The sequence below is a fragment of the Aspergillus brunneoviolaceus genome (genome assembly GCF_003184695.1).
Source record: "Aspergillus brunneoviolaceus CBS 621.78 unplaced genomic scaffold BO95scaffold_64, whole genome shotgun sequence".
Taxonomy (NCBI): domain Eukaryota; kingdom Fungi; phylum Ascomycota; class Eurotiomycetes; order Eurotiales; family Aspergillaceae; genus Aspergillus; species Aspergillus brunneoviolaceus.
In genome coordinates this window covers 33,369-60,491 of record NW_020290794.1, presented here as the reverse complement: position 1 = coordinate 60,491, position 27,123 = coordinate 33,369, and the positions used below count along the sequence as shown (strand labels likewise).

Below are 27,123 nucleotides of genomic sequence, written 5' to 3'. Positions count from 1 at the left end.
GCGGTTCTACTATACGTACGTCCAAGCACTGGTCACCGATGAACAACATACATGCAGACATCAAGGGAAACTAGCAGCGGAAGCCCCACGCTTATTTCAACAACTCATTGATCATGTGTCCACGACTACGCAACCACAGTAGATGCGGACCTCTGATTAAATTGAATCTCGGTCGATTTTCGCCGGGTTGTGCTCCTACCCCATTGCACTAGCGGCAGCCAGGACGCAAGGCCGCTGGATCCACCTGGACAGAAAAGAATTGATCGACTGCCGTCGAGCCCCGTCTCGGAACTGAACCCAGGGATCGGCGGCAGCAAGTCGCATGGAGGGCAGGCATTTATTGCAGGGCGAGAAACCCTGCTTTGGAATGTGACTGGTCCAAATCCCGATAGCATATGCGGGCGCGAAGGAGTCGTATAAGAAAGGGAGGAAGGGATGACCAGGAAGATCCTTCCTTGGATTTTCCTCACATACCGGGGCGTAGGTCTTTTCAAATTGGGCACACCATGCTGCTGCTGGTTGCTGTTTTTGCTCGCCTGCTGTCCCTGCTGCTGTTGGCCAACCCGGTCGCAGGTGCCTGTGGTGAGGATGGGGTCTACGACTACATCGTCATCGGAGGTGGCACGGCGGGAAATGTGGTCGGCGCTCGTCTGTCCCAGGCCGGGCACAGCGTCTTGATCGTCGAGGCGGGTGGCATTTATGAGCTGGACAATGCGAACCTGACTATTCCCCTCATGTTTGGCGCCGTAACCGGAGGGAGCCCGGATACAATTGATCCCCGCGTCGATTGGGGCGTGATTACCACCCCGCAGCCTGGCGCGAACAACCGTCAGCTGCATTATGCACGGGGCAAGACTCTCGGTGGCTCGTAAGATGAAAGTCCCCGTGTCGCGGTCAGCTGGGCTGATGTGGTTGTATAGGTCTGCGATGAATGCCATGCTATACCAGCGGTTAGTCACGCGTCTATCCCTATTGCTGTGCAGGATTGTTGACCACAGACGACAGAGGCACCAAGTCGACGTATCACGCTTGGGCAGAAGCCGTCCAAGATCCCAGTTACGAATGGGACGAGATTTTACCCTTCTTCGAGAGAACCTTCCACTTCACACCACCCAATCCAGACAATGGATTGGATAACACGTCTATACACTGGAATGCCAGTGCCTTTTCATCCGAAAACCCCGTCGAGGGCTCAATTCAAATCTCATACCCCAATTTCCGGTCGCCATTTTCCACCTGGTTGAAATTGGGCTTCGAGGAATCTGGGATACCTGAGACCAATGACTTCGTCAGTGGCAGCTTGGTGGGAACGCAATATTCTGCCGCAGAGATCTCCCCGGTAGACGAGCGCCGTAGCAGCTCGGATTTTCTTCTAGGTCTGGCTGAGGAAGAGTCATTTTTGACCGTCTGCACTCGATCTCTGGCACGGCGTGTCTTGTTCGATGATCAGCTTAATGCGCAGGGCGTAGAAATCGAAAAAGATGGAAAGGTTTGGACGGCGTCGGCAGCTAAGGAAATCATTGTATCCGCCGGAGCGTTCAACTCACCCCAAGTCCTCATGGTGTCTGGCATTGGGCCTCGCGATCAGTTGGAGAACCTGGATATCCCTGTGCTTGCCGATCTACCTGGCGTGGGCCAGAACATGTGGGATCATGTCTTTTTTGCTCAATCCTATCCGGTCGCAGTCGAGACCTTGACCAAGCTCTTCACGGACACAACCTATATGACTGAACAGATTCTGAGATATCAGACTTCTCACGATGGCCCAATGACTTATGCCCCCAATTTCCTCGCCTGGGAGAACCTCCCGCCTTCCTATCATGCCGAGTTTTCCGCCGGAACACAGGAAGAATTAAGCAATTTCCCTGCTGACTGGCCACAGGCTGAAGTATGATCTTTTTCCGAGGAGGAAATTTTGAACTATCGATTGCTGACGACAGTGGCAGTATATCGCATTCGATGCGCATGTTGGAAACTACAGCAATCCCGCAGAAGGTCAGCCCACAGATGGACGGCAATACGCCTCCATAGTCGGCGCTCTCGTTGCGCCAACATCTCGCGGAAACATCACCCTCATCTCCAACTCCACCGAGGAGTTGCCGGTAGTCAATCCGAATTGGCTCACAAGCCAGACCGACATCGAGGTTGCGTTGGCCATCTTCAAACGAACCAGAGAAATTTGGGCGAGTGACGCCTTGCAGTCGATCACGACTGGGCCGGAATACTATCCTGGAGCAAATGTGACAACCGACGAGGAGATCCTTGACGCCATTCGCAGCTCTGTCATCACGGTGTGGCATGCATCCTGTACATGTAAAATGGGGCCTCGGGAGGATCCCATGGCAGTTGTCGACAGTGAAGCACGAGTTCACGGCATCCAGGGACTGCGTGTGGTCGATGCGAGTGCATTCCCTCTTCTGCCTCCTGGTCATCCTACTAGCACAGTCTGTGAGTCAAGGTCGCATCAAGGGTCTTACATGAATCGTGCTAATCCCTCTCACAGACATGCTAGCTGAGAAAATCAGCGCGGCTATTCTTGCGCAGTAGAAGAGACGGAAGTGTCGATGACAATTGTAAACTAACCGTGTGACACCTGATCACAACCCATAAAGAAATATTATCAGTGCGCATCATGCGTCTTCCCAATATAGAAACAGCCGCAGTGCGTAGCAGCACGTAACTCAGAAAGCGAAAGGTCCAGTGCATTCTCGCCTGGACCTGCGGGAAAATAAGTCCATTGGTCGGTTCTGGGCTTCACAAGCAGGTGTTGCCTGAAGTAAGTCCTAGATTAAGCCATACTGTGTCACCGACCCAGTCAACTTGGCGGCGATCGCCACAGTTTCATGCATCACCGACAGAATAGAGTTAAGATTTGCCATAAGGGTGGTCGCTCCCCACCACATATTCGGTAACAGAGAAACACAGACTACGGGACTCGATGCAAGTAAAAGTGAATGTATCCGACAATAGAAGATTGATTGGCTGCGTGGAATGTGCTTGTTGACGAGATGACGTTGTGGCAATGGGTGCAATGGCTTAAGCAACCTAAAAAGTTACCAGCGGTCAAAACATAAAAGTTGAGACCAGCCTGGGTTGTACTCTAATGGTAGGAATCATCTTAGTAGCCTGGAACTGTTTTCCTTACCAAATATACTTTCGAGATGAGAATCAATCTATTGTCTCTTTGCCTCCTCCCAGGCCTTGATCTCACACAAGGCTTGCAATTTCCACTCGGTTTGGCAAAGGCACACAAAGGTCACGCAGACGCGAGCTTGGTTCAATTTCTCGGGCCTTACCTTGTTGAGACCGGCTCTGTCCAGAATATCCAGCTTAATTTCGCACAGGAGAGCTTTGCAGGCAAGCTCCATGTCGTCTATGGGGACTGCAACTTAGAACAAGCAGCCGATGCAACTCAGATAGTGGGAAGCTTCGAGGTGCAGAGTACGGAACACCCAGATCGGCTTGTATGGGTTGTGCCCTCCGATGCACAGGAATCACAATGTCTGCTTGCCTTCCACGAATGTGCTATGGTTGGCCGGTCGCCTCCTATCTCTTTGGAACAAGCGCCAGATCATCCTAAAGAAGATTCTCGGATCGACAAGGACTCTGTAATCTGGTTCAATGTGGTCGAATACACTCGGTCGCGGTTCCACGCCAAGGCGGTGGTGAATAGCGCTGCAGCGAAGAATTCCAGTATCGCCATCGTGGGCGCAGGCATCGCGGGGCTTTTGACCAGTCATTTGCTAAGCTCGGTCGGACTACACAACTGGCATATCCACGAGGCCTCCCAGCGTCTAGGGGGGCGAATCCGAACAGGCTACCTCAATGGCACCTCACCCGAGGATTATCAATATTTTGACATGGGCCCCATGCGACTACCCACCAAAATCAGATACACCGGCACCACCGAGGTCCTGCCGTTTGAAGATCACCGACTAGTGATCAGTCTCATTGACAAGCTCAATCGACTCAATGCCGACCACCACCCGGAGTTAAAGATGGAGTTCCTTCCTTTCGACGTGATTACCGATGAAGAGGACGGGCCGAGCCATACGCTTAAAGACCTGGATGAACGCGATCAACAGAAGTATACCGAGTTCCTAGCTGACAAGATGTTTCAGGCTCACAAGGCTGCATTGGCTGCGGGGAGTACGCACTGGTCTGAAGGCGCATACCTGCGCCAGCTCCTGAGCTCGAACGATCAGATGATTAATTACATCGCCGACCGGGAAGATACGCCTATCTGGGAGAGCCTATACTGGAACAAATATTTCGCTGCCTCAAGCTGGGAAACTCTGGACAAAGGATTCGAGTCGCTACCCAGAGCATTCGCGCCTCATGTAACGGACAAGATCACGCTGGGCCGTCGAATCAGCGGGTTGAGCCATGACGCATCCACAAACAAAATCTCTTTATCTTGGCGCAATGATCCGAAGGACCCGGAAACCGTGGATGAACAATACGACTATGCCGTTGTCGCTGCTCCGTTCAGCATAGTGCGTGCCTGGGAGTTGCCGGAATACCCCGAGCTCCTTGGATGGGCGATTCATCGGCTGCATTTCACGCAATCATGTAAAGTTGCTCTGCACTACCGCTCGCGGTTCTGGGAGGATGGCAAGAATGCGCAATACCGAGGCTGCGCCCGTGTGGACGCTTATCCCGGTATCGGCGATATGTGCTATCCCCCGTATCAAGTGAATAGCACGGGCCCGGCAGTGGTTCTAGCTTCCTTCACCACGGGTAACATAGCCCGGACGATGTCTGCGCTGGGAGAAGCAAACCACGTCGCTCTGGCGCAGCGGGGCATGGTTCGCCTTCATGGGAAAGTTGCTGATGAGGAGTTCACCGGTATGTGGGTTGAATCTTGGCATAGATATGAAGATGGCTGATTCCTGGTCTGATAGGAGTATACGAACGTCTGTGCTGGGAAAACGATGAGTTCACAGGTGGGGCCTGGGCGTCTCCCCTCGGCGATCAACAAGAGACATTCCTGCCAGCAATCTATCAAACCGAGTCCAAGACAATCTTCATTGGGGAACATACGGCTTATACGCATGCGTGGCTTTCATCGGCCGTCGACTCGGCCTTTCGCGGCACGGTGCAGTTGTTGCTGGACCTGGGTCTGGTGGATGAAGCCAGGGAGATTGTGGAAACATGGGGAGCAAGATGGATCATATTGTAAGGGCTGCTCCACAGGCTTGAGACTAGGCTGCCGTGGATGAGGACGCTGGAGACAAGAAGTAAGCTGGAGACTGGAGAGGATGTGAAGAAGTACAAAGAGGATGACGCTGCGCTGGGCGTCCGGTTGGTGCAGCAGCTGCCGAAACAGGAAACCGCCGGCGGTGCGGGCCGCATCTGCGGTACCATTCGAAAGCCCAATAATGCCGGATGCCATTAGGCGGTGCTCGACCAGCAGGTGCATCACGACTATTCAGCAATCGATAACTTATAGAATGTCTATGATTATGATGATGATGTGTATTTTGATCTTTCTGGATGTCTTTTTTCATTCGGTGGTCTTTGGAATCGTGTTGGTTCACTTGGTGGTAGTGAAAGGAAACCGGTAGTGGAAATATATTTTCTGGGGTAACTACTGGAGTGCTCCAGGAAACCCGGACGAATAGGATAGAAAGCATTTTAGAGCATTCTTTTATCAAGTAACTAACACCGCTAAATCATGATAAGCTAGCTCTAATCCATTTCAAAGATGAAGAGGCCAAAGCCAGAACAGGATGAAAAAGTGAAGCGAAGGAAAAAGGCAAAAACAGAATGGGACGAGCCGGGCTTGAACCGGCCACCTTCAGATTTACGGCCGAAGTTAGTACTTCAGTCTGACGCGCTCCCAGATGCGCCATCGTCCCAATTGTTGAAATATTATTGCCATACTTTGTTCTATCAATCAAAATTACCACGTACACCGTGATCCTGGCTAATGCACACTGATTCTCTAGTAGCCAATGGCCGTTTCCTACACCTTCCGCTCCTTTCCGCCCACTGACGTTATATCTCATCAATACCTACCTAGATAAGACTCGGAAACTTCATGGTTGAGACTCTTCATCAATTCAAATCCCATCTTCTTCAACCGCCTTACTTGGACGACCAACATTTATAAACCAGGTTCTCAAAGCTGCTTCCACCTACAAGATCCACTCCGTCTCCAACATCTCCACATTTCGCCTTGGCATGACCTACCAAGTTCTGCTTCCCCAAATCTCCAACTCTGGTCCCGCGCCTTACCGACCGAAACCTGAGTCTGCGCCCTGCAGAAATCCTGTCGATAAGATGTGACTCAATACCGGTTCTTGAATCCGACACGGACTCCTTCTCCTCAGTGATACGGGCCTCGCCTGCATAATCTTCGAGTGATAAGCATCTGATTGGATGCACGGGTCCTGCCAGCTGCTTTGATGCGAGTCATCGGCTTTTCTGAAGACATCTAATACAGTCACTAGATCCTGGGCTCTCCCCGTCTTTACAATCGCCTACAAACTCAAACGTACCACACCACATCACCATGGCCTCAGCTACACTTCCGACATCAGCGATGTCCCAAAGGGCGCAGGATGTAATCCAGAAGGTCAGCAACAACGTCATGTGGGACGTGATGAAAGACGTCTGGTGCGAGACGACCAATCCGAATGGCTACGTCAACGTCGGCGTGGCGGAGAACTCGCTGATGCACGGGATGCTGCTGAAACACCTGAACCGCACCCTCGAGCTCCCGGCCAAATACCTCACCTACAACGACGGTGGTGGCGGTTCCGTGCGACTCCGCCGCGCGATGGCCGCATTCATCAACCGGCATTTCAGCCCCGTCATGCCCGTGATGGCCGACCACCTGGTCGTCACCAACGGGGTTTCCCCGGCCATCGAGCACGTAGCGTGGTCTTTCTGTGATCCCGGGGAAGGGATCCTTCTCGGCCGTCCATTCTACGGGACCTTCATTCCCGACCTCTCGCTCCGGTTCGGTGCGTCAGTGGTGCAGGTCGCCTTCGACGACTGCGACCCGTTCAGCCTCGAGGCCGTCGACAAGTATGAGCAGGCTCTGCTGCGATTCCAGACCGACACCGGCCGCCGAGTCAAGGCGCTGATGCTCTGCCACCCGCACAACCCGCTGGGACGGTGCTACCCACGTCATGTGCTGATCGCACTGATGAGACTCTGCCAGAAGTACCAAATGAACTTCATCAGCGACGAGATCTACGCGTTATCGGTGTGGGAGAACACCGTCGATCAGGCCCCGGCACCTGTGGCGTTTGAATCCGCCCTCTCCATCGACCTCACCGACATCATCGACCCCGCCCTCGTCCATGTGCTCTGGGGCCTGAGTAAAGACTTCGGCGCCAACGGGCTGCGGATGGGGGTGATAGTTTCCCAGTTCAACCAGGACGTCCACGCGGCTTTGGGTGGGATCTCACTGTACTCGTATACTTCCGGGACGGCCGATCACCTAGCGTCACTTCTTCTCGAGGATGTCGAGTTCACGGAGAAGTACATTGCTAGGAATCAAGAGAAGCTGTCTACGACGTATGCGTATGCGACGCGCCGCCTCAAAGAGTTGGGGATCGAGTATGCGCCTGGCTGCAACGCTGCATTTTTCTTGTGGGTGAACCTGGGGAAGCGGTATGTTGAGCTGCATCCCGAAGAGGCGGGGAGCGTAGTGGGCGAGAAGGTGATGCAGCGACTACTGCAGAAGAGGGTGTTTCTCGCCAGTGGTACGTTATTTGGGTCGGAGAAGGACGGGTGGTTTAGGATTGTTTTTACGCATCCCGTGGAGTTCTTGGACTTGGCTTTCGGCAGGATTGCTGCAGCTCTAGAGTAGCCTGCACTAGAGTGAGATTAAACCAATGCATTTAAGAATGTTTCGCAGAGCCCTGCTGCACTACTGTGCTGTTATTCGAAAGCCCACAATCGAACGGACGTCATGAGCATTCATTCTGATAGTTTCAAAACTTGTTATATTATCAACAAATCGAATTCACCGACCCCTTAACCAAAGCGCGGCTCCTGCTTGGCGCCCTCGACAGCAGCCAAATACGACGGCCGGTCCTTGACGTAGAACTCGATATCCACCTTCCCACCCAGGTTGGTGTCGCCGTTGTCCAGAGTACCCGCCTTGATCACGGTCTTATCGGCCATGAGTTCGAGCTCAGTGTACAAGCTGGATCCACAGGTCGGACAGAAGAAGTGCTTGTTGATCTTGCCGCTGGCCCCGACAACGTCATAGGAGGAGGGTGTTCCTGAAAGCGTTAGGACTGACTGACGGATTGGGACTGGGGTCTGTCTGCGCTCTACCTTTGTTGATTTTGAAACTCTGGCGGGGAACGACTGCGTTGGAGGTGAAGGCGCCGCCGGTCCACTGAAGGAGATTAGTTCAGCCTGCCTAATGGCCCATATGCGATTTCATCCGGGCGCACCTTTTGGCAGTCAGTGCAGTGGCAGAGCGCTTTCAGGTACTCATCGGCTGCGGGGAACTTGGTCAGCTCACGGTCCTGGTTGGCTGGGGTGAACATACTTTCAGCGGTGTAGGTGATATTGCCGCAGAGACAGCTTCCGGTGAGAGTCATGGCGTCGAATGATTAGAATATTGGGCTGGGGGGAGAAGATCGATGGGTGTGTTGAGAGCTGAGGGGCAGTTGCAGCTCCCACTCCAGCTGCCAGCTTTATATGACGATCTCCACCCCGCTTCGGAGCAGACACCGAGACGCCGAATTCGATGCCCCTCTTCATTCCCGGTAACACCGCCCCAGCAGCCCTGGTTCTGGCACCGGGATAAGGTACAACCTGTCATGCTTAAGGAACCAGGCTAGATGGCCAAGCCACGTCTATGTCGATTGATCATGGTGACACGGGATATGAAAAATCTGGTCTAGACTCGGTGATTGACCGTTCGGTCGCGCGCGCAGTGTGAATTGGCTCAAGTCGCGGGGAGATGAACAATTGCTCCGATGACATGGCTCCCAGTATCTAGAGATGAAAAGAATACAATGATAGCTGACTAGCTTCCGTCATCTTATACCTCTGTGCCGACTCCCAAGGTCCTTCGCAACAAGGCCAATGATTAAACGCCTCAGGCACGAGTGAATGATGCCTTAGGCTAAAATCTGGACTCCGAACGCCGAACGCCGAGTCCCGAAGGCTAACCGAATACAGACCAATGGAGGGGAACAACGATAAGCTTGACAGGTAAACGTTTATCCATGACACTGGCACGCGCAAAGTGCCACAGGATGCAGACCTCATCATCTCACAGGCTGTGGCAGCTGGAGAGCTTCGAAAAGTAGACGGGCCCTTCACCCTCACATGGTACTGTACCATAGAGTCCACGTGAGTCTTGCGTCTCCGAACAACACACACTCATTAGATACCACACGTCAGATCTGACCCTCGCAGTGAATCAGTTTACCAGACCAGACAAGATGCCAGGAGCAGGCAAGAATGTCCGACGACGAAACGGCAAATTTGCTTCTTGTGAACCATGCCGGAAGGACAAGGTACGCTGCGACCACGGAATCCCCGTGTGCTCGCGCTGCTTCCAACGGGATACGGCAACACGCTGCTTCTATCATCCTGCACCTTTGACGCGCAAGTCGGAGAGAAAGAACTTGAGAGCGAGCCTTTCGAATGGTGGAAATGCACAGGAGTGAGTGATACTCTGCAACCCGGGTCAATGCTGCTCATTGACGGTGGAACAAGGCTACAGGACCAACAAGAAGCCACGACAGACGTGATCGCGGTCGAAGGACCGAATCGAGAACCGTCGCCCTTCAAAGCGTCTGCGTGTAACCCTGAGATTGAGACACCGCTTCCTGCAGGGTATCTGGGGCCGACCAGTTTTCTCGATGCGTTTGCAGAGACTCGGGATACCGACAAGCAGCCGCCCACGGCCACTCAGACCGAGGCCGCAGAAGCACTGCCCGCCCACTGGGCACACAAAGTAGCCGAGATTCTCCGCTGGCTGAAGGAACTGCCCATTATCGAGCACTTGGTGCATGAGTATTACCGACTCAGCCAGTCCGCCGCCATACCCGCCCCGTTTATCCTGAACGCATTAGCCTCCTTGTTAGGGGACACTGCTTCAGCCACGTCCGTTCTCCACAACACCAGCAAGCGCTTGGTGATTCCATCGACAACAGAGGGTAGTGGATTTCATGAGCTTTTCACCGGTCGCCATCTTCGACTCGAGATCATCGCCATTATTGGTGCCCTCGCCGGCAAAGCTAGCTGCTTCGCGCTGGCCCACGGCAAGGTGTCCAGACATTTCGGCCCAGACTACCAGGCCCGTTTCCCTCGAAGAATGATGACGATGTGTGACACGGTCCTCGAGGTCTGTCGGTTCCTTACGCCGACCAATGATTTGACAGTGTGGCTACAGCATGAGAGCTTACTTCTGTCTGGCTTGCTGCATGGTGATACAAGTGCGCTTACCCAGAATCTGGCTTGGGATTGGAAAGCTGACGAATGGATTCTGCACAGGCTCTGAAACATGGCACCGACTCGGCGAACTCTCCACCACCCTCTTCGAGCTCGGTCTCCACCGCGAATCCAACGAACTCCCCATCTTCCTCGCCGAAACTCGACGACGAATATTCGCCGCCGCGTACCAGCTCGACAAGACGGTCGCCACTTTCCTCGGTCGACCCCCGCGTATCTCCATCCGCCACTCTGACTGCAAGCCCCCACTCGATCTCGCGGACGAGATCCTCACAGCCGACAGCGGACATTTACAACTTATCACCAAGACGCTGGACGATAGCGGATGGAGTCTCCAAGAGCCCCCGGTCTTCCAGCGAGCATCCTGGATCCGTGTACGGTTCGAGCTCGGCACCCTCCGCGAGGAGATTCTCGAACTGTCTCTCCGCCCACCCAGCGCCGACACCGCCGCACAATTAAGGTAGCACCTCGGCCCTTTAAACACACACGATGAAATACTAACATAGACCTAGAGACATCTCCCTCCGCTCCGAAAAGACCTGGTCCTCCCTGCCGAAACACCTACGATCCTCTGCAGCTGCATGGAGGGAACCGGGCATCCTCTCCGTGAGCGCGCGCCTCATGCTAACGGTCGCCCACCTGGCGCACCTATACGATGAATTTCTCGTGCAGAGGCTGCTTCTACGCGAAGACAGTCAAGCACAGGGTGCACTGCTGAAGGTCAGCGCGCAAATCCTCTCGACGGTGTTGACGCTAGGAACATACGGGGAGGCTGCCACGGTGGACTTGCGCCGTGATTTTATTTGGGCTGTAAGATGCTCCGAGACAAAAAGCTTTGGCATCTAGGTGATTGACATTTACTGTGTACACAGATCCTACTCTACGGCTTTCCCAGCGCAAGTGTGCTAGTGAAAGCACTGCAGACCCAGAGCCGAACTGGCCAACCGCTTCCCTATGTCTATGCCGGATCGCGAGCGGCGCTGATCCGCGACCTCAGCGTCTTCCTGTCACATCTGGAATCCATCGCGAAGACAGACAAGGTGCATGGGCTACTGTGTGAGCGGACGAGCAAAGCACTCTTGCAGATTTTGGACGAGGTGTTGGAATCGGGGCTATCCAGCGCGCCGCTCCCTCCCTCCGAACTAGGCGATTTGTCGGATTTGGTGTCCGATGATTTGGGCTTACTTGGGGATGAGATGGACTTCTGGGGAGGTGTGGATCCGGGGATTGTGTTTGATCAGTGGCTACTGTGATTTGGTTGGCATGTACACTGGTGATACCCGCCCCAGGGCTGATTCCGATCTCCTGCTATCGTGGACTACGGTATTTGCAAGTTGGCTATATCGACACTGTGAATATATTCAGCTCTAGGTCTACCCCTCTAACATCTTACTATTAACCATAACATGTCCAGATCCTCTACCCGATCCAAAACACCATGATTATATACCGTCCAATCAAGACACAATCTACACAGCCTCATACTCCATCGTCAAGCAATCTCCTACCTACTTAGCCGACTGCGCAAAGATCTTCTCCGAAGCGTGCAACGCTCCAGCGACAGTGAAGGATGTAAACGGCGAAAGACAATACTGGCTCTACAACCGCAGAAGTCAGTAAGACCAGCCCCGCAACCACACACACGGGCACGTACCGTCAAAGCCTTGACAACCGTCAACTTCTCCTCCTCGGAGACATTCGCCAACTCGGCCAGCCCGGAGATGACCAACGACGGCGGCCCCGTCGGCATGAGCATCATACTGAACCAGAGAATGGGATCATCGCCCAGCAGACTGGTCTTCGCGGCGAACACATACACCAACGAGATACTAATCCTACACCCCCGAAGTAGCAGCGTCAGCAATGCACTTCCTGCCAAAAAGGAGGGGGAAACATACGCAGGCCACAGCACAAAACGCACGAGAAAGACAAACACGACAGCGCGCCAGGGGACGTGCCCGCTCTTGGCGCTGCGCTGGATATTCTGGAAGCTGACGCCGAGCTTCCCACCCACGATGAACAGCTGCAGGGTGGTGAACAGCTTGCCGATGTTCTTGATGCTCAGCACGAGCCAGGCGTTGAAGATCCCGCCGTCCTCGTTCTTATTGAAGAACGCGCGGTGCAGCGGCGGCGTGAGGCCCAGCAGACCCCCCAGAAACAACCCCAGCAACATATTCAAAACGGTCGGGTTGTCGAACGAGAGCGCCTCCTCCTTCAGCTTGTCGGGAAGCAGACGGAGGAGCGGGGCGCAGGCCGCGCGGGACTTCCCCCGGATCTGCGAGCCCGTCCGCCGGACAGACGCAGGGAGCAGCGGACTCTGCTCATCCGCGCCATCCTCTTCATCCCCCTCGCCTTCCCTATAACCCCTCGCATCTCCCTCCGCATCGTCACCCTCCGCATCCGCCTGCTGCAACAACTTCGGCCCAACCACATAGGTCAGAAGGTTACTCACCACCGCACAAATGAGCAGATAACTCTGCGACCGATCCACCGCATCGGACACACTATCCCCGTCTTTTAGCAACCGCTTCAAACTGCCCGTACTCTCCAGCGACTGGATGAGCAACAGCGGCAGCGCCGTGGTATTGTTGAACGCGCACGCGGCGGTCACCCAGGCAGGGAGACGCAGGACGCGCTCGCCGAGCTTGCCGATCACCAGGGAGACGAAGACCACGATCGTGCTCCAGACTACGCCCATCAGTATCGTAGCCCATTCACACTGTGCCGGCCAATGCAACCAAAAATATGGGGACGAACATACCCAGGATAGGAAGATAGTTTAGGATGCTCGAGAGATGCAGGTTTGACCCGAGGTTCACGACCATCAGCGCCGGGAAGAAGAGTTTGATCCCGAGGCCGGAGACGTCCTTGATGGAGGTCTCGCTGACGAGGCCGGCGTAGCGGGCGATGACGCCGTAGGCCAGCGTCAGCAGGACGGAGACGCAGGCCTGGAAGGCGCCGAGGAAGGAGGTCCCCAGGTCTTGGAAGGAGACGGACATCGGAGCACGATAGTGGTAGCGTGTTTCCGCGTCGGTTGGAGATACTGAGATCAGGGTACACGTGGGCGCAAGGATAGACTTCAGAGCAAAAGGAGGGTCGAATGGGAATATGATTGATACAGGAATTTCGGAGGGGAAAGGTGGAAGGAGGTGGTGGTGGGTGGAAATGACGTATGCTTTACGGGGAATGATGATGGTGGATCCACTCGTCCGGGGTAAACAAGCTTTGGGCCGGAGATTTTGCTGTCAATGAAAAGTTAGTCTGGTGCAACCAGCGAGATTATGAGATATCTACTGGTAGAATTGGATTACGGATGCTTGTGAGTGCGCTGTAAGTAACAGGGAAGCGCAAAAGAAACTTCCGATTCTGACCGAAAAAAGAAACCAAACGTCCTAGGAGAGGATCGAACTCTCAACCTCACGATTAACAGTCGTACGCGCTAACCAATTGCGCCACCAAGACGATTTGTTGGAAGTTGCAAACTATCTTTGTTATATCACCAAATAACAATGGATCGAACTTATAGACACGATGATCGCAAGTAGTCGGCGTTTTGCTCCCGCCTTAGCCAAGCAGTCCACTATACTGATTGCACTAGGCGCACGTGGAGGACTAGAGCAGACGCACCAACCGAAGGACCAATTAGCCAGTACCTTAGTGATGGGATGTCTTGGTAGAGCATGCTTTTACTTCTCGATGGGGTCACCAGGATTCTCAATGCGAACGGCACCACAGGCACAAGATGATGTTGTCATGGCTTTTGCTGGCGTGGGAAAGTATGGAGGGGGGATGATATGTTGGATTTGGGGAAGTGAAAGAGAGGGAAGGGTGGACGTCTCCTAAGTATTAATTCTTGTCTGCCACTACACCACCTGCCGCCAGATAAAGGCCCTTCGTTGAGTTGCTTTTCCGAGTGTCCAGTCACAACAATCCCCTCGAAGTCAACTCGTTCAGCATACTATGTAGCGCTTCTCTCCCCACTCTTCAAGGCCCGATAGGAGAAGTCCCACTTGGCCTGTCCTCTGCATGGGAATGGGCCACGGATGAGAATCATCTTAAAAAGCAGTCACTGGTATTGTTTATAGTTCCTAGGTATTCCTTGGGCGCAGGGACGCGACCATGTGCGCCTCCCAACCAATCGGAATAAGCCCACTGATCCACAACCGGCGACATCCTTCGACTCTATCGGATGCCAGAACTACAGGCTACACGGCCATCAACAGCACCTATTTTTTTAGCATTTGGTGTCTAGGTAGATTCCCCTCTTGTAGCGGCTATAAAGGTGTGATTTCTTTTCTTTTCTTTTTTCTTTTTCTTTTTTTTTTCTTGAATGAAAGATCTCAATTTATTGTGAAAGAGTGGAAACTGATCCATATCTTTTAACTTGTACAAGGTGGCGCCAGAGAAAACCCTCTTAGCCGGAGCCAGCCTATCTTTGCCTCATCCAATCTCCCCTCGTCTTTTCGCCAAAATGGGCTTTGGCCAGGTTAGAACGAGTCAAATTCTCTGCATCCAGAAGTTATTGACGAATCCCTTCGATTGTCATCTCAGGTCGCATCCTTTCCACGTTCTCCATGATCCGTTGTAGCCCGGCCTTGGCCTTGAGGCGAATGTCCGCGATGTCGTGTCCGACCAGATGGCCGTCGCGTTTGCGAACCTCCCCCTTTACCATAACAGTGTCCACATCGGCCGGGCTGGAGTGCAGAACCGCCGTCGCAAGGGGATACGCCGATGCGCTCAGCGCGCGCTTGGGGGAGATGAGGACCACATCGGCCTGTTTGCCGGGTGTCAAGGTGCCGATTCGATCCAGCATTCCTACGGCTTCCGCACCGTTCCTCGTTCCCCAACGGAGGGCATCGCGAACGCCAAAGTCCAGTTCGAGGGGCACCTGGCGGGTTCGGTGGACGGCGTCGTTGTCGAAACACCGCTGCATCTGCAGTGCGAGTCGCATCTGGGAGAGCTAATGCGTGACATCAGCCTCTCCCATAGCAGCTTCCATCTGGACAAGGCGCGATCCAGGGAAGGCAATTGTACTTGCATCATCCGGCTTGCAAAGGCCGAGAATATTACCACGTGCAGCCCTGGGAAACCATGAGTCTTGGTAATACGGTTCAAGGTTTCTGCGGGGTGTGGATACAGACCAGCTATAACAGTAAAATGCCCGAAAATACCAAGGTTGTTGAGTGCGGGATGGCTTGGTCCGTCCCGGGCACCATTCATGAGGAGATCGATCACCTCGGGGACGGAAGGTGACCGTGGGGTGTTGGCGCATGATGACGAATAGTAGTTGGCAAACAGGAGCTCGTTGCAGGGCAAGTCTGCCTTTGATTCTGCGATCGTGATCATCGGAGGAGAGCGTAGACATACTACAAACTGGCTGTCAAGTAGCATAATGAAGGCGGCCGTCCTGTGCCAGGGGATCAGTAATGCAAACCCTAGAAAAGCGAGGTTCACAGGTGTCTGCTATATTGCAAGGATGCGGTTTTACCTGATCATTGACTCCTTCTGGCAGTCCCGAGGTTTCCACGCTGACCGTGTGACCGGGCGACTCGTCATGGCGCCGACAACAAAAAAGGGATTGGGACCGCGCGGCATGTACTAACATGGGGAATCTCTGACATCTTACCCTTTGCAGAATGCCAGGTTGATTGCGCCCGATTTGCAAGTGTAAGAGAATTACGCCTGCCTTTAGTGCCTCGTGTTCCTCTAACTGTGAAGACGGAGAATCCCTTTGACCTGGGTTAAATACTGGCAAACTGAACAAATATTCCTCGGCAATATCAAAACAATCCACGGCTAGATCGAAAGTATCTCTCGGATAGGAGTGTAACGAGCCGCCTAGAAAAAGGACCAATAGCAGTGGCACAGTTGTAGATTGAGCTTGCAATGCTGGGAGGTAAAGGATCGGACAATGTCGGTGGCAATGTTGCAGGTAGAGATGCGTAAATGCAAGTATGTTTTCTACTGAGAAAAGATTCTGGTTGATGGCATTATCCAGATTGTTCGTGACGGGTTGCAGGTGGCAAAGCTCCTTAGAGCTTCAAGCACTTCTTGCGCGCGTTGGGCGAGAGTCTCGCCCACTATGTTGTCTTTGGGCTATTTGGGTCCATCAGGAGTTGCATGAGTTATCCCCTAATTATCCGGCTCAATGCTTATAGGCCACCCAGATGAGTAATACACCAGATTGTCTTCAAAGGGGTAACAACCCGCAATCTCAGGAGCTATATTGGCAGCCTGGCTCCCCAGGGTGGGCGGGTTAGAAGACTCGACAGTCCTTGCCCGCCCAGAATCAAGCGCCAGATACATGTCTAAGAACGTGTTTTGGGTATTATAATATTTTAGCAGGAACGGAATCCGCGCCTTAATCAAGGTATCTTCAGAGTCCCCAGGCGGCACAGAGGCGCTCTCCACTACCGTCCTATGGGCAGCTCCGACACCCTGTTCCGGAGGAGGCACCCCCGGCAGAGATTCCTGGAAAAGAGCCTGGACGCGCGTATAGAGACATACCAGGGCCTTGCTTTGGCAGTAGCCGCATGGATATTTCATATCACAAGATGCTTTATTGTAAGCGCAATTATCACAGGACTGTCGCGGTCTTCCTTTCTTCTCGGACCGGGGAAGTGGCCGACCATGTCTTTTCGGACATGTTTTCGCGTGGCGACGGGCAGTGTCCCTAGTCAGGACTTTCTTAGCATGCTTTGCGCCTCGAGAGAAGGTCTAGACGCACTTTCGGTGAAAGCTTGTTTCGCAAAAGAAGCATTGGTGTGGTTGTCGTGGAAAATCTAAGCAGTTTGTGCTGGGTCAGCAGAGCGGTATTACACACGTTAGGAAAGGAAAGCCTACGGGATTCCTCATGTCGACGCAAATGGGTGTTGGTGGAAAATCTGGTGAGGCACTGCCTGCATATGAAAGGAGCAACCATGACGCCAAAGCCGACGAGATGATAATGAATCAAGAACAAATGCAGACGGACCTACACACCTGGTCCACGTGAGGAGGGGGTGCCTGAGTCAGCATGTGGGACATCTCCGATTAGTTCCCAGACAGTTGGCGGCCACTGGGCAGCGACGGAGGTTTTCTGAAGATGGTACTTTATCCATAGCGTTCCATCTACCCACTGCCGTTCTATTACCATTATGAGCATCTACTTTCGTGCCAACATTGTGCCAACATTGGGATGAAAGGCTACTATAATAGCACATTTCACAAAAGAAAAAAAATCAAAAATAATGACATTATCACTCCAAATTCCATGTCCTTTGTTATTGCAAAAGTGTGAAAGTTGTCAACCAATATCAGCAGTTATCCGAGCAATGTAATCCACATGCGGGCTGGCCACACAAGCCGCCTGGCCAACCAGCTAGGATTTTCAGTTAACATATGATCTTAAAACTGAAAATCAATATATTAGAAGGTTAAAATCACTTTTTCCGTTTTCTTAATATCAAATTCTTATAAAGCATTTTACATATATGGCTAATTTGATTATAATCAGAGCAGGAAGATAGCATACATGTCACAAAGCACCTTTGAATATGCATTTTGAAAGATTACTATTATACTATTAGTGTAAGAACCGAGGAGGTATACTGCCACAATGCAAGCCTAGCTACCTTTTCTATTTTCTGTATTCTATTTATTTTTTGTTCTTTTCTTTCTTTGTTTTCTTTTTCTGACTGTTTATATATAAAATATAAAGCAGTCTTGAACCATATCTTACTTAAAATATAACACATATACTATACAATAACTATTAAGATCGGTATATACATGCAATAGAGTCCGGTCAAAAACGGGAGAACATGCTCTAAAGGGTAATACCTATTCTAAGCCCAACAACATTAGGAGTAGGTACAAAGAATGCAACACAATATGATAAGAACTTCCAGTCATTTCAAGAAATAGTTGTAGGAGGGAACAGCTTGCCATTTACACACAAGTGAGACTTAAAGAAATTGGTGAGACAGGAGATAGATGACTGCCAACCTCAGGCTCGGTGGCCCCTAGTCTTTCACCGCGCAGAACAAAAGTATAAGTGAGCTCAAAGTAAAACCAGAGATGTACAGAAGGTCAGTAGTGAGATGTCAAATGTTGTTCTGGATTGTAATGGCAGTTAGGAAAGGATGCTTAGAAGCTCTTCCAATAAGATTCACATCACTTGTTTGTGTAAAGTGCCGAGGAGGTCGGAGTCTCATAGCCGTGTGAGAACTGACATCTATTGACAGTAGTTCACAATAAACATGTACCACAGCCCAATCAGAACCAGAACTGTCCACTATTCAGCATGTTCATCCCCTATCAAAGTATCATCCATTCACTCTCTGGCCGATGTCCCAAAGGCATTGCTAGTGAGAAAACAAAGAATTCACCAGGCCCGCCATAACACACAAACACCGCTCCACGAGAACAAGATGGGGATCTCCATCAACATCATAAAGACAGTCAGAAACTCTCCATGTCGATGAGTCCTTTCAAGAAGGATACTTGAAAGAATTCATCAAATATAAACCTCAGCCCTCAACCTGCCTCCATCAGCACCCTACCACCCACGTCCCGGTCGACATCTCATCACCTTGATATCTACCACATATCGACCCGCTGACAGGCCACAGAATGCAGCCCTTCCAAGAGAAACGCGACAGGCTCAGCACCCTCAAGGGTCCAGAGTACTTTCCACTCCTAGCCGAAATCCGCCAGGACGACAAATGGTACAAGAAACTGCGGGAGGTAGTGGCCAGCAACCTTAGCGACCGCGACAGCGACAGCAAACTCGCCCGCATCTGCACGGTCCCGGCGGAACGTCTCAACCCCCTGAAGCACATCCTTGACCCGGCGGTGCTATCCAGCGTGGTCCCCTACGAATACGGCGGCCGGGCCGTGGATGTCGAGATCGCGGGCTGGGCGGTCTTCGAGGCGACGGGGCTCGCCATCTCGGGCCGCGTGTACGGGATCCCCGGCGTCTGGGGCATCGACCAGGACTTCCTGCCCGACGGGCGCCGGTGCTGGACCGTGATGGTGTTCCAGGGTACCGAGCTGGACCTGGAGCAATTCCCAGAAGTACTGCGCGACGCAGATTGGTTTATCATCCCTACAGGTGAGTCGACTCCCGTGACTGGCAAAGGGGGTGGAAATGTGGGAGCGGACGCTGACAGTAATCAGACCACTGACGATCAAACTCCCCTTCCCAAGGAGACTCCTGATGATACCAGGGCAGAGAGTACTCTGGTGCTCAGGCCGGGCAAAAAATCTCTGCCGATCCGTACGAAAACCCCACCCATATAGACTAAGCTTAACTGACTCTCCGAATCTTGATAGATCAAGCAAAGTACTATGAGGCTTTGAGATGATATGATGAAGTATCGATTGGATTTTTCTACTTTGTGCGCTGGTCGTCCATGACCATCTTTGTGCCGTATGATATTTTTTTTTCCTCCCCCACTCTCAGCATCGTATAATAGATTCTATTTATTAATATACCCGCTTTTAATCTAGTGAGCTTTGTTATCCTTTGCTAGGCGTCATCTGTTGTCCTTATTTTTCCCTTCGTGATTAGTGCAGATCCCATAGGTGCGTGCGGACAAAGGATCTTGATGAGATACATGATGCATGAAAAGTAAAGTACAGTAGATGGGCCCTCACCGTATCACAAATCCAGGGGCCGCTCAGCGCAAATATTTCTCCCGTTCCCCCGGCTCCGAGCCAAAAGCGCCGGGTCCCAGCATCCCCATCGACACCAGGCAAGAGCCCTAGCCGGCAGGGGCAGAGGCGACGCCTGGCTAAATACCAAGCTACCAGGTACTATGGAAAGGCACCGTTTAGCCATTGCTGATCAACTTGTTGTACAGAGAACGTAGAAGTCCATAGTACATCGGAGTAGCAGGGATCCACTGTAACTAAAACTCCAAGGGTACCTTAGGTTCCAAGTTAGGGCAGCGGGGCAAAGGATTCCATGTTCATTGAAGCCGATGACCGGACCGCCAATTAATCGATCATGATTGACCCCTGAGCTTCTACAAACTATCAGTGTACACAAGAGTCGCTCACCTTTTGACCTTCCAAGAGCTGAAGATCTTTCGAGAAGCTGTGGTAGAACAATTATAGCAGTTTGAATCGGTCTGAGATTTAATTCCGCCCGACAAATATTGCTCACCCGTATTACCTTGTTGTTTCTACAGAGTGTGACGCTGCTGGAGAAGCATCGATGTGTAAAGTATGTACAGTATACCCTGACCACGTCTTCCGTAACAAATTCGATCTCCCACCGTCAATACGTTCATATGTCTCCTTTGATATCTTGGGGTCAGGACTCATCATACTTGGTGCATTGAGCGACCGGAAAGAGGCCAAATCAAACTGGCCCACTTTGGATTAACACGGGCATATCTTCCCTATGAATCTCACGTTCCCTTAGAATACCCAAGCTCATCTGGCAAAAGCTCTCTAAGCAGTGTTGCGTCAGGGTTTCTGTTTCTCTGCCATAGGGTATCCAAGGATATAGATTACAGGAGTAGATATAGAATAATATCAGACACAGTAGATTTCAGTTTCGAAAATAGTAGATTATAGAAAGTGTAATTATTCTAATTAGGCAGGCTGCTAGGTAGCTAGATACATTAGTCTGAAGGCGGATGAAAGGGCAGTATGGATGTCATCCGACCCCCGATCTGAGGATAACAGTTGGGCGGGCTAGTCGCCGCCTACACAGGCCGCTCGCCTACAAAGGCACTCGCCTACTGATCGTGTTTAGTATCTCTCTCAGATCCTTTCCCGGGGCTACTAGCTCCCACGGGGCGAGGGCGCTTCCTCTGTGCAAGAGACCTTGGTCTCGTCCCCCGCAACAGGGACCTTGGCATCGTATGCTAGGCTGGACTCCATCACTGAGTTTTGACAACGGGAAGCAACAGGAACAAGAAACAAAGACGAGGATCAAGTCTTGCCGATGCACACAGCCAGGCCTGGTACCTCCTGGACCATGTTATATACACGCGTTTTGCCTCAAGTCCTAGGCGATAGGTTAGTCATCCCCCTCCCTTCGTGTGGGTGCAGAGTTTATCTGATTGCTGTCAGTGTGGGGAGAGACCTAGACTTCTGACCTTCACCGTATCGCGCGAGCGAATTCCTGCTCTCCCCTATCGACCACTTAGTGAAGGTGCTGCGATAAAGTTAAAAGGCTGCAAGATAGGACAAATTAGAAGAGGGAGGGTATCTTCCCACGGAAGGCGCGGAAAGACGTCCCGCCTGCTGATGATACCGAATTGCCGAACTCAACTGATCTTGCTTATCATTGGGAAGCGCGGGGTGAAAGGCGCATGATAACGGCGGCTGCAAGTAGCGGCTCCCCCCGGATCGGCTTGCATAAGCTCCATGGCAGGGGGTACAACTGTTGTACCATTGAGTAATACGATTGAGATACGAACTCCGAACGCGTCTTCATTGGGTAATTATCGGAGTTAAGTTAAGTAGGTACTATTTGGCCACCACCCGGCCGCCTTCCCACCTGTCTCGCAGGCGAGCGGGGCACTAACCGCTCGCTCATTCCCTTATACGGATTGGGGCGTGGAAGTCGGTCTGGTGTACGGACCGCTAAGAAATCGAGCTCCAGGTTACGTCTTGATCTCTCTGGTACCAGGCACCGGTGGAACGGAAACTTACTGTCCTGTGACCGTCCGTTCCGGGACTAACTTGGAGGGTTCAAGCTGGAAACGAAGCAGTAGGTTGGATATCAACTGGAAGATATGTTAGTGCGTGAGGCGAGAAGTACCAATGGGATTGGGAGGGGTTTATTTACCTTGCTTGCTGCCATGAGGGAGAGATCTAGTACCAAGCACAATAGTTAGAAAGCCCTTTGGAACTGTGTGAGAGAGAGAGAGAGAAAGAGAGAGAGAGAGAGAGAGAGAGAGAGAGAGAAACGACGCACTTTTTCCTAGACAACTCCGGGTTCCTGCGCCAAAGGTAAAGAAGTATTTGACTAGGTAACGGTTATTATACCTAGATAGAGACGAGGGGCAGGACTGACGAGGGAAGGCTTACGCATCTCACGCTTTCTGGCTTATCCAGCCACCGTTCAGGCCGGATTGCATCGGGCTCGTCTCCCCAGATTTCCGGAAGGCGATTGATTACCCAGGCTGGAGTTCCCACGACCACCTGTCTTCGTTAATCCGGTTTCGCTCTGAGCTCTGATCAACGGCAGCTACTTACCCCGAGGGGCACAAAATATCCCGCCGCTTGCAATCCACCCTCAGGCACTTCCCGCTGCAGGGGGCCCGGGGCGACCGGATGACGGCGTAGAGCTTCGTAGATGACTGCCTGGAGATAGGGGCAATGCGTGGTCTGCTCATAAGACATCAGCTGGCCGGGCTGGCCCATGTGGCCCTCCACCCTTCTTTGCTCCAGTTCCACGAAGAGCGCGTCTTTCGTACTGGGGGTTTTCACCAGGTAGTAGCACGCCGAGATAGATAGTGGTGTTCTGGAGGGCGGAATTGAAACGGTCCATGGTGGTTCAAAGAGTGTGGGTAGGAATGGGAAGAATAGAGGGTGGATGGGGTGGGCGCTGGCCTGCCTTAATAGAAGCAACGCGATCAGAGTTTCCTACTCGTTCTGGACCAGAGTCCGCGGAATGCGTGCGTGTCCAGTAGTGGCGTTTTTACGATCTGCGAGTTCAACAAATCAGACATAGTAGAGAGACACTTATTCCCCTTTTGCGCCTCCCCAGCAGCCCCGCTGGATCCGCAGAAGCACCTATATGTCGTTGTCTACCAATTAAAGAATGCATCACAGAAGATAATAGAAATTCTAATCATTCATTGTAGTCAGTAGGCTCTCTAGGATGCTGCCGCTGTCACCTCCAGACCCTCTAGATTTCCTTGCTCCTCCCATTCCTGGAGAACCTGCGCGTAGTCTAGAATCCCAGCCCCTCAAGTCGCGCCCTGAGCAGCCTTGAGCTGGACTTCCGGCGGAAGATCCGCTCGGAGCGCGCTTTCGGCGGTCGTGTAACTGGGAGTGCAGTTCAACAAGATGGCCATGGCATGGGCTTGTGACACCACCCGCATGGCCCACTCCTCTTCGGCCGACTCCGTCGGCTCGACGACAACCCTGTTTTTGCCGTCGGCAGCCGCACGCTTCAGCGCCTCAGAGATGATATGTGCGGCGTGTTCTGCCTGTACACCCATCTGGTGGACCTGATTCACCGTTGCGCCAGCTTGCGTATACCCCGTCAGAATGAGGTTGGGAGAGCCCCGGCTAAGAATTCCGTGAAAAGTGCTGACACCTTCGGCCCACTTGTCGTCCATGTCCAGTCCACCACGACCCTTGATCCTGATTCCAGCGCGATAGGCAGGACTGCCGACGGTGAAGGGCTCAAATCCCGTTCTGAAAATGATGAGGTCGAGTTCATGCTCAACCCCATCGGAGACAATGCCTCGCTCCGTGAATTCTTCCACCCCCTTGGCGTTGGTGTGGACGATCTTGAAGTTCGGCCGGTTGAATGCGCCGAGATAATCGTCATGGAAACACGGACGCTTGCAGAACCCCGAACACCATGGGTGGAGAGCTTTGGCGATCTCAGCATCATGGACTATCTCGCGCACGCGGTCCTGGCGGACCATGTCGAGCTTCTGAATTATATCGACATACTGAGCCAGATTGTCAGGGGTGATTGACTGGGCGTGTGGGCCACCGACCACCCCGCTGAATGATGGCAATATCGTCCATGCGTCGTCCACAAGATTGATCTCGGATTTGCGCGGGAGGTTGCTGAAAAACAAGACAAAGTTGATCATTCTGTCCTTTTGCCATCCAGAATATGTGGCGACCTGTTTCTGAAACTCGACCGGATCCGTCTCTCACTAATTCCGAATGTCGACTGCCGCCGGGGTCCTCTGGAAGACGACCAGCTCCTGGACCCATTTAGCCAGCTCGGGCACAATCTGTATCGACATGGCTACGTTCCGATAATCGCAACGCGCTTATCCGTAAGATTCACGAGACCACTCTTCTCTTAGGAGCCCCCCGTGGAGTTGTAGTCCCACCGTGAGGTGTGGAAACAATGGCCCTTGAAGTGCTCAATGCCTGGGATACGAGGCACCCTGGGGCGGCTGAGCACCCCGGAGGCCAGGATAAACAAGTCGGCCCGAACGGTGACCTGTTCGCCCGTGTGCGTTCTCAGTTGGCAGTCCCACTGGGCGTTGCCTTGGTCCCGGACAGCCTCGGTCACAGTGGAGCGGAAGACACCTCGGCCATCAACTCCCGGGGTCTTTGCAAGAAGATTGGCGTAGTAACGAAGCTCCTGGCCGTAGGAGTATTTGTGCTTTGGCACAAACCCGGTCTTCTCGATCAATGGCAAGTAGATGTAGCTTTCGACGTCGCACATCAGTCCAGGGTAACGGTTCCAGTACCAAACCCCGCCAAACCCCGCGGCGGAGTCAACAAAGATAAGATCCTCCGGTTTGAAACCTTGTTCAATTAAGCGGCCTGCAAAGAGCAGGGAGACGTAACCTGCACCTACAATCAACACCTTTGTCCGGAAGTCGTGGGTTATCGGAAGCGGAACAGTATCACAACTCGATGCCCACGGGTCGGTGGAGAAATGTCGAAACTTGTCCGAGCGGAATGTGTCGATATACTGCGTCAGACCATCCGGTCAGAGTCGTTTGGCGCGCTCAACGCCATACTGAAGCTCGATATCGGCGGCCTTGTCAAGAGTACCTCCATTGATGGCGAGCTGCTCCGCTCCCGGGATAACTAGATCTGGGATAGCCATGGAGTGATAGAGAGGTAAGAGTTAAGAACAAGCAATGTGTGGACAAGCACTCCAATTCTGGCGAGGCTTTCACCCGACGTATTTCAAGGGTCGCCAGATGACAATCGACCAGCAGCGCTATCGATAGATAACCTTGTGGAACGCTTTTACTCGGCCCTCGGATTGCCCCTCCTCAGGTTATCGCTGCTTCAGACAAATTCCCCTCCCTATAGCGATGCCCCGCGGGATGCGCGGATGGAGTTTCAGCCAAAAAGCAGTCAAACCGGATTCCGAGGCTTCCACCCCCAAACCCCCCCCCCCGACCATCGCGATTGGCAAGACTGACAGTAGCACGACTTCTGATATATCTGACGACGATTGGGTGGTAGATACTACTTACTACCTTTGCTTCTACCATCGATTCACATTCTATTGCACAATTTCTAAAATGCAAGACTCGGACATGGGTCGCACTTCCTTATCGCACAAGCTGGACTATCTTCTCACCGAGCTGCAGTCCCAATATCTGGCAGTCAACCCCAAATCGGAGGCCCAGCACGCTCAATCGTGCGAGGTGATCCCCGGAGGCGGAGGGAGTACGAGAGCCGTATTCTTCCACCACCCATTCCCCATTTTCATGCGGTCTGGCAAGGACTGCCATGTCACATCGCTGGATGGGCAGGAGTACCTGGACTTCTTGTCGGGATACAATGCCACCATGTTTGGGCACTCGCACCCCGCAATCCTCGACGCGGTCCAATCCACCCTGTCTGCTGGACACACGCTGGGGGCGCCCAATGACCGGGAGGGGGAGCTTGCTCGCCTGCTTGTTGATCGCATTCCCAGCTTGGACATGGTGCAGTTGTGCAATTCCGGCACCGAGGCCAACATGATGGCCATTGCGGTGGCCCAGAATTACACTCAGAAGAAAAAGGTTTGTACCTCGCCGCTTCCCTGATCAGCAAAATTCGGGAATTCAGGACTACTGTGGACGCCTCTGTGCCTTACCTAGGTGCTCGCTTTCGAGAATGGATACCATGGCAGTGTCACCTCGTTCTTTCCTTCCTCCGACCCGCTTCGGCTTCTCCATCCGTTTGTGCTCGGCCGGTTCAATGATCACGAATTTATCAGGCAGGTCGTCGACGAGGATATTGGCGTGATCATCCTGGAGCCGCTGCAGGGGGCCGGAGGCTGTGTCCTTGCGACCAAGGCGTTTCCGACCTCCATCCGGAACGAAGCCACGCGGATCGGGGCGATTCTGATCTTCGACGAGATGGTGACCTCAAGGCTGTACTATGGCGGTTTGCAGGAATATTTCGACATTCTTCCGGACATGACGACCGTGGGCAAGTTCTGCGGCGGCGGCTTCTCTTTTGGATGCTACGGTGGGCGTCGCAAAATCATGAAAACCATGGAATTGTCGGCAGCCCGGCAGTGTGCTGCATTCGGGTACTTGGTGCAACAACCTGTGATCCATGTCTGCCGGTCTTGCGACGGTGAACCTGCTTACGAGAGACCGTATTGAGCGAACCAGCCAGTTGGGCGATGATCTGCGAAAGGAGATACAGGAGCTGGTCACGGAACAGCACCCGGGGCTCGTTCAAGTCACGGGCTTTGGAAGTGCCATTGGACTGCATTTTGAGAGACCCGAAAGCACGCGGGTCCGGGAGGCCATGTACTATTTCTTTTTGCAGCGGGCCATCTATATTGACTTCCGAGGGTTTCTGTCCTTGAATATCTGCCATCCGGCGGAACACACGCAGCGAGTGATGCAGGTGTTGCGAGAGTTTCTTTCACAGCTGCGCTGAGTCGTCCACCACAGTTCACTCTTAATCATCGGTCAACCACCGTTTCCCTATGGCTTTTTCTTTGGCGTAGTGTGTTTTTCTTTGGCACGGAACAGGTCCCCTCGTACTTGCGGGATCAGTTTTCACGTAAGCGGATCAACC

General features: G+C 52.7%; 11 protein-coding genes and 2 non-coding genes across 13 annotated transcripts; 6 read left to right on the top strand and 7 right to left on the bottom strand.

Moving 5' to 3' along the window:
* Nucleotides 1-506: 506 nt before the first annotated feature.
* Nucleotides 507-2,547, top strand: BO95DRAFT_370704 (GMC family oxidoreductase; the record flags this gene model as incomplete). Its single annotated transcript, XM_025582926.1, has 5 exons — nucleotides 507-868; nucleotides 921-950; nucleotides 1,006-1,888; nucleotides 1,947-2,448; nucleotides 2,504-2,547. 5 exons carry the CDS (start codon nucleotides 507-509, stop codon nucleotides 2,545-2,547), a joined length of 1,821 nt encoding a protein of 606 aa, XP_025439019.1.
* Nucleotides 2,548-3,161: 614 nt separating this feature from the next.
* Nucleotides 3,162-5,182, top strand: BO95DRAFT_370594 (flavin monoamine oxidase family protein; the record flags this gene model as incomplete). Its single annotated transcript, XM_025582920.1, has 2 exons — nucleotides 3,162-4,848; nucleotides 4,905-5,182. The coding sequence occupies 2 exons, from the start codon at nucleotides 3,162-3,164 to the stop codon at nucleotides 5,180-5,182; spliced, it is 1,965 nt and encodes a 654-aa protein (XP_025439018.1).
* Nucleotides 5,183-5,770: 588 nt separating this feature from the next.
* Nucleotides 5,771-5,861, bottom strand: BO95DRAFT_t246. The gene has a single exon. It is a non-coding gene; the product is annotated as a tRNA-Phe (tRNA).
* Nucleotides 5,862-6,547: 686 nt separating this feature from the next.
* BO95DRAFT_455745 (putative aminotransferase) lies at nucleotides 6,548-7,825 on the top strand (the record flags this gene model as incomplete). Its single annotated transcript, XM_025588359.1, has 1 exon — nucleotides 6,548-7,825. One exon carries the CDS (start codon nucleotides 6,548-6,550, stop codon nucleotides 7,823-7,825), a length of 1,278 nt encoding a protein of 425 aa, XP_025439017.1.
* Nucleotides 7,826-7,920: 95 nt separating this feature from the next.
* BO95DRAFT_445921 (GFA family protein) lies at nucleotides 7,921-8,624 on the bottom strand. The gene is made up of 4 exons (XM_025587253.1): nucleotides 8,519-8,624; nucleotides 8,421-8,467; nucleotides 8,299-8,362; nucleotides 7,921-8,243 (listed from the first exon to the last, which is right to left on the bottom strand). The coding sequence occupies exons 1-4, from the start codon at nucleotides 8,568-8,570 to the stop codon at nucleotides 7,993-7,995; spliced, it is 414 nt and encodes a 137-aa protein (XP_025439016.1). The 5' UTR covers nucleotides 8,571-8,624; the 3' UTR covers nucleotides 7,921-7,992.
* A 591-nt stretch (nucleotides 8,625-9,215) lies between these two features.
* On the top strand, nucleotides 9,216-12,036 carry BO95DRAFT_475802 (uncharacterized protein). The gene is made up of 6 exons (XM_025589882.1): nucleotides 9,216-9,330; nucleotides 9,397-9,646; nucleotides 9,700-10,421; nucleotides 10,480-10,897; nucleotides 10,950-11,247; nucleotides 11,310-12,036. Exons 2-6 carry the CDS (start codon nucleotides 9,423-9,425, stop codon nucleotides 11,688-11,690), a joined length of 2,043 nt encoding a protein of 680 aa, XP_025439015.1. The 5' UTR covers nucleotides 9,216-9,330; nucleotides 9,397-9,422; the 3' UTR covers nucleotides 11,691-12,036.
* BO95DRAFT_396064 (Auxin Efflux Carrier superfamily) lies at nucleotides 11,748-13,561 on the bottom strand. Its single transcript, XM_025583737.1, has 4 exons — nucleotides 13,199-13,561; nucleotides 12,336-13,125; nucleotides 12,092-12,272; nucleotides 11,748-12,035 (listed from the first exon to the last, which is right to left on the bottom strand). Exons 1-4 carry the CDS (start codon nucleotides 13,434-13,436, stop codon nucleotides 11,946-11,948), a joined length of 1,299 nt encoding a protein of 432 aa, XP_025439014.1. The 5' UTR covers nucleotides 13,437-13,561; the 3' UTR covers nucleotides 11,748-11,945.
* A 264-nt stretch (nucleotides 13,562-13,825) lies between these two features.
* Nucleotides 13,826-13,899, bottom strand: BO95DRAFT_t245. The gene has a single exon. It is a non-coding gene; the product is annotated as a tRNA-Asn (tRNA).
* A 955-nt stretch (nucleotides 13,900-14,854) lies between these two features.
* On the bottom strand, nucleotides 14,855-16,032 carry BO95DRAFT_504006 (composite domain of metallo-dependent hydrolase; the record flags this gene model as incomplete). Its single annotated transcript, XM_025591110.1, has 3 exons — nucleotides 14,855-15,370; nucleotides 15,508-15,844; nucleotides 15,926-16,032. The coding sequence occupies 3 exons, from the start codon at nucleotides 16,030-16,032 to the stop codon at nucleotides 14,957-14,959; spliced, it is 858 nt and encodes a 285-aa protein (XP_025439013.1). The 3' UTR covers nucleotides 14,855-14,956.
* A 3,018-nt stretch (nucleotides 16,033-19,050) lies between these two features.
* BO95DRAFT_466771 (uncharacterized protein) lies at nucleotides 19,051-19,719 on the top strand (the record flags this gene model as incomplete). The annotated part of the gene is made up of 1 exon (XM_025589241.1): nucleotides 19,051-19,719. The coding sequence occupies one exon, from the start codon at nucleotides 19,051-19,053 to the stop codon at nucleotides 19,717-19,719; it is 669 nt and encodes a 222-aa protein (XP_025439012.1).
* Nucleotides 19,720-22,360: 2,641 nt separating this feature from the next.
* On the bottom strand, nucleotides 22,361-22,803 carry BO95DRAFT_434795 (cytochrome P450; the record flags this gene model as incomplete). Its single annotated transcript, XM_025585154.1, has 3 exons — nucleotides 22,361-22,405; nucleotides 22,468-22,581; nucleotides 22,636-22,803. The coding sequence occupies 3 exons, from the start codon at nucleotides 22,801-22,803 to the stop codon at nucleotides 22,361-22,363; spliced, it is 327 nt and encodes a 108-aa protein (XP_025439011.1).
* Nucleotides 22,804-23,351: 548 nt separating this feature from the next.
* Nucleotides 23,352-25,195, bottom strand: BO95DRAFT_455741 (flavin-containing monooxygenase; the record flags this gene model as incomplete). Its single annotated transcript, XM_025588358.1, has 4 exons — nucleotides 23,352-24,275; nucleotides 24,300-24,376; nucleotides 24,481-25,057; nucleotides 25,100-25,195. The coding sequence occupies 4 exons, from the start codon at nucleotides 25,193-25,195 to the stop codon at nucleotides 23,352-23,354; spliced, it is 1,674 nt and encodes a 557-aa protein (XP_025439010.1).
* A 442-nt stretch (nucleotides 25,196-25,637) lies between these two features.
* BO95DRAFT_455740 (aminotransferase class-III) lies at nucleotides 25,638-26,982 on the top strand (the record flags this gene model as incomplete). The annotated part of the gene is made up of 3 exons (XM_025588357.1): nucleotides 25,638-26,108; nucleotides 26,187-26,608; nucleotides 26,688-26,982. The coding sequence occupies 3 exons, from the start codon at nucleotides 25,638-25,640 to the stop codon at nucleotides 26,980-26,982; spliced, it is 1,188 nt and encodes a 395-aa protein (XP_025439009.1).
* Nucleotides 26,983-27,123: the final 141 nt, after the last annotated feature.

Coding starts and splice junctions, on each gene's coding strand:
- BO95DRAFT_445921 (XM_025587253.1), bottom strand. CDS start 8,570: ATGACTCTCACCGGAAGCTGTCTCTGCGGCAATATCACCTACACCGCT. Junction 8,363..8,420: donor ACTGCACTGACTGCCAAAAG/GTGCGCCCGGAT, acceptor AATCTCCTTCAG/TGGACCGGCGGCGCCTTCAC. Junction 8,244..8,298: donor GAGTTTCAAAATCAACAAAG/GTAGAGCGCAGA, acceptor TAACGCTTTCAG/GAACACCCTCCTCCTATGAC.
- BO95DRAFT_475802 (XM_025589882.1), top strand. CDS start 9,423: ATGCCAGGAGCAGGCAAGAATGTCCGACGACGAAACGGCAAATTTGCT. Junction 9,647..9,699: donor AATGGTGGAAATGCACAGGA/GTGAGTGATACT, acceptor CGGTGGAACAAG/GCTACAGGACCAACAAGAAG. Junction 10,898..10,949: donor GACACCGCCGCACAATTAAG/GTAGCACCTCGG, acceptor ACATAGACCTAG/AGACATCTCCCTCCGCTCCG.
- BO95DRAFT_396064 (XM_025583737.1), bottom strand. CDS start 13,436: ATGTCCGTCTCCTTCCAAGACCTGGGGACCTCCTTCCTCGGCGCCTTC. Junction 13,126..13,198: donor AAACTATCTTCCTATCCTGG/GTATGTTCGTCC, acceptor TGATGGGCGTAG/TCTGGAGCACGATCGTGGTC. Junction 12,273..12,335: donor CGTTTTGTGCTGTGGCCTGC/GTATGTTTCCCC, acceptor TCGGGGGTGTAG/GATTAGTATCTCGTTGGTGT.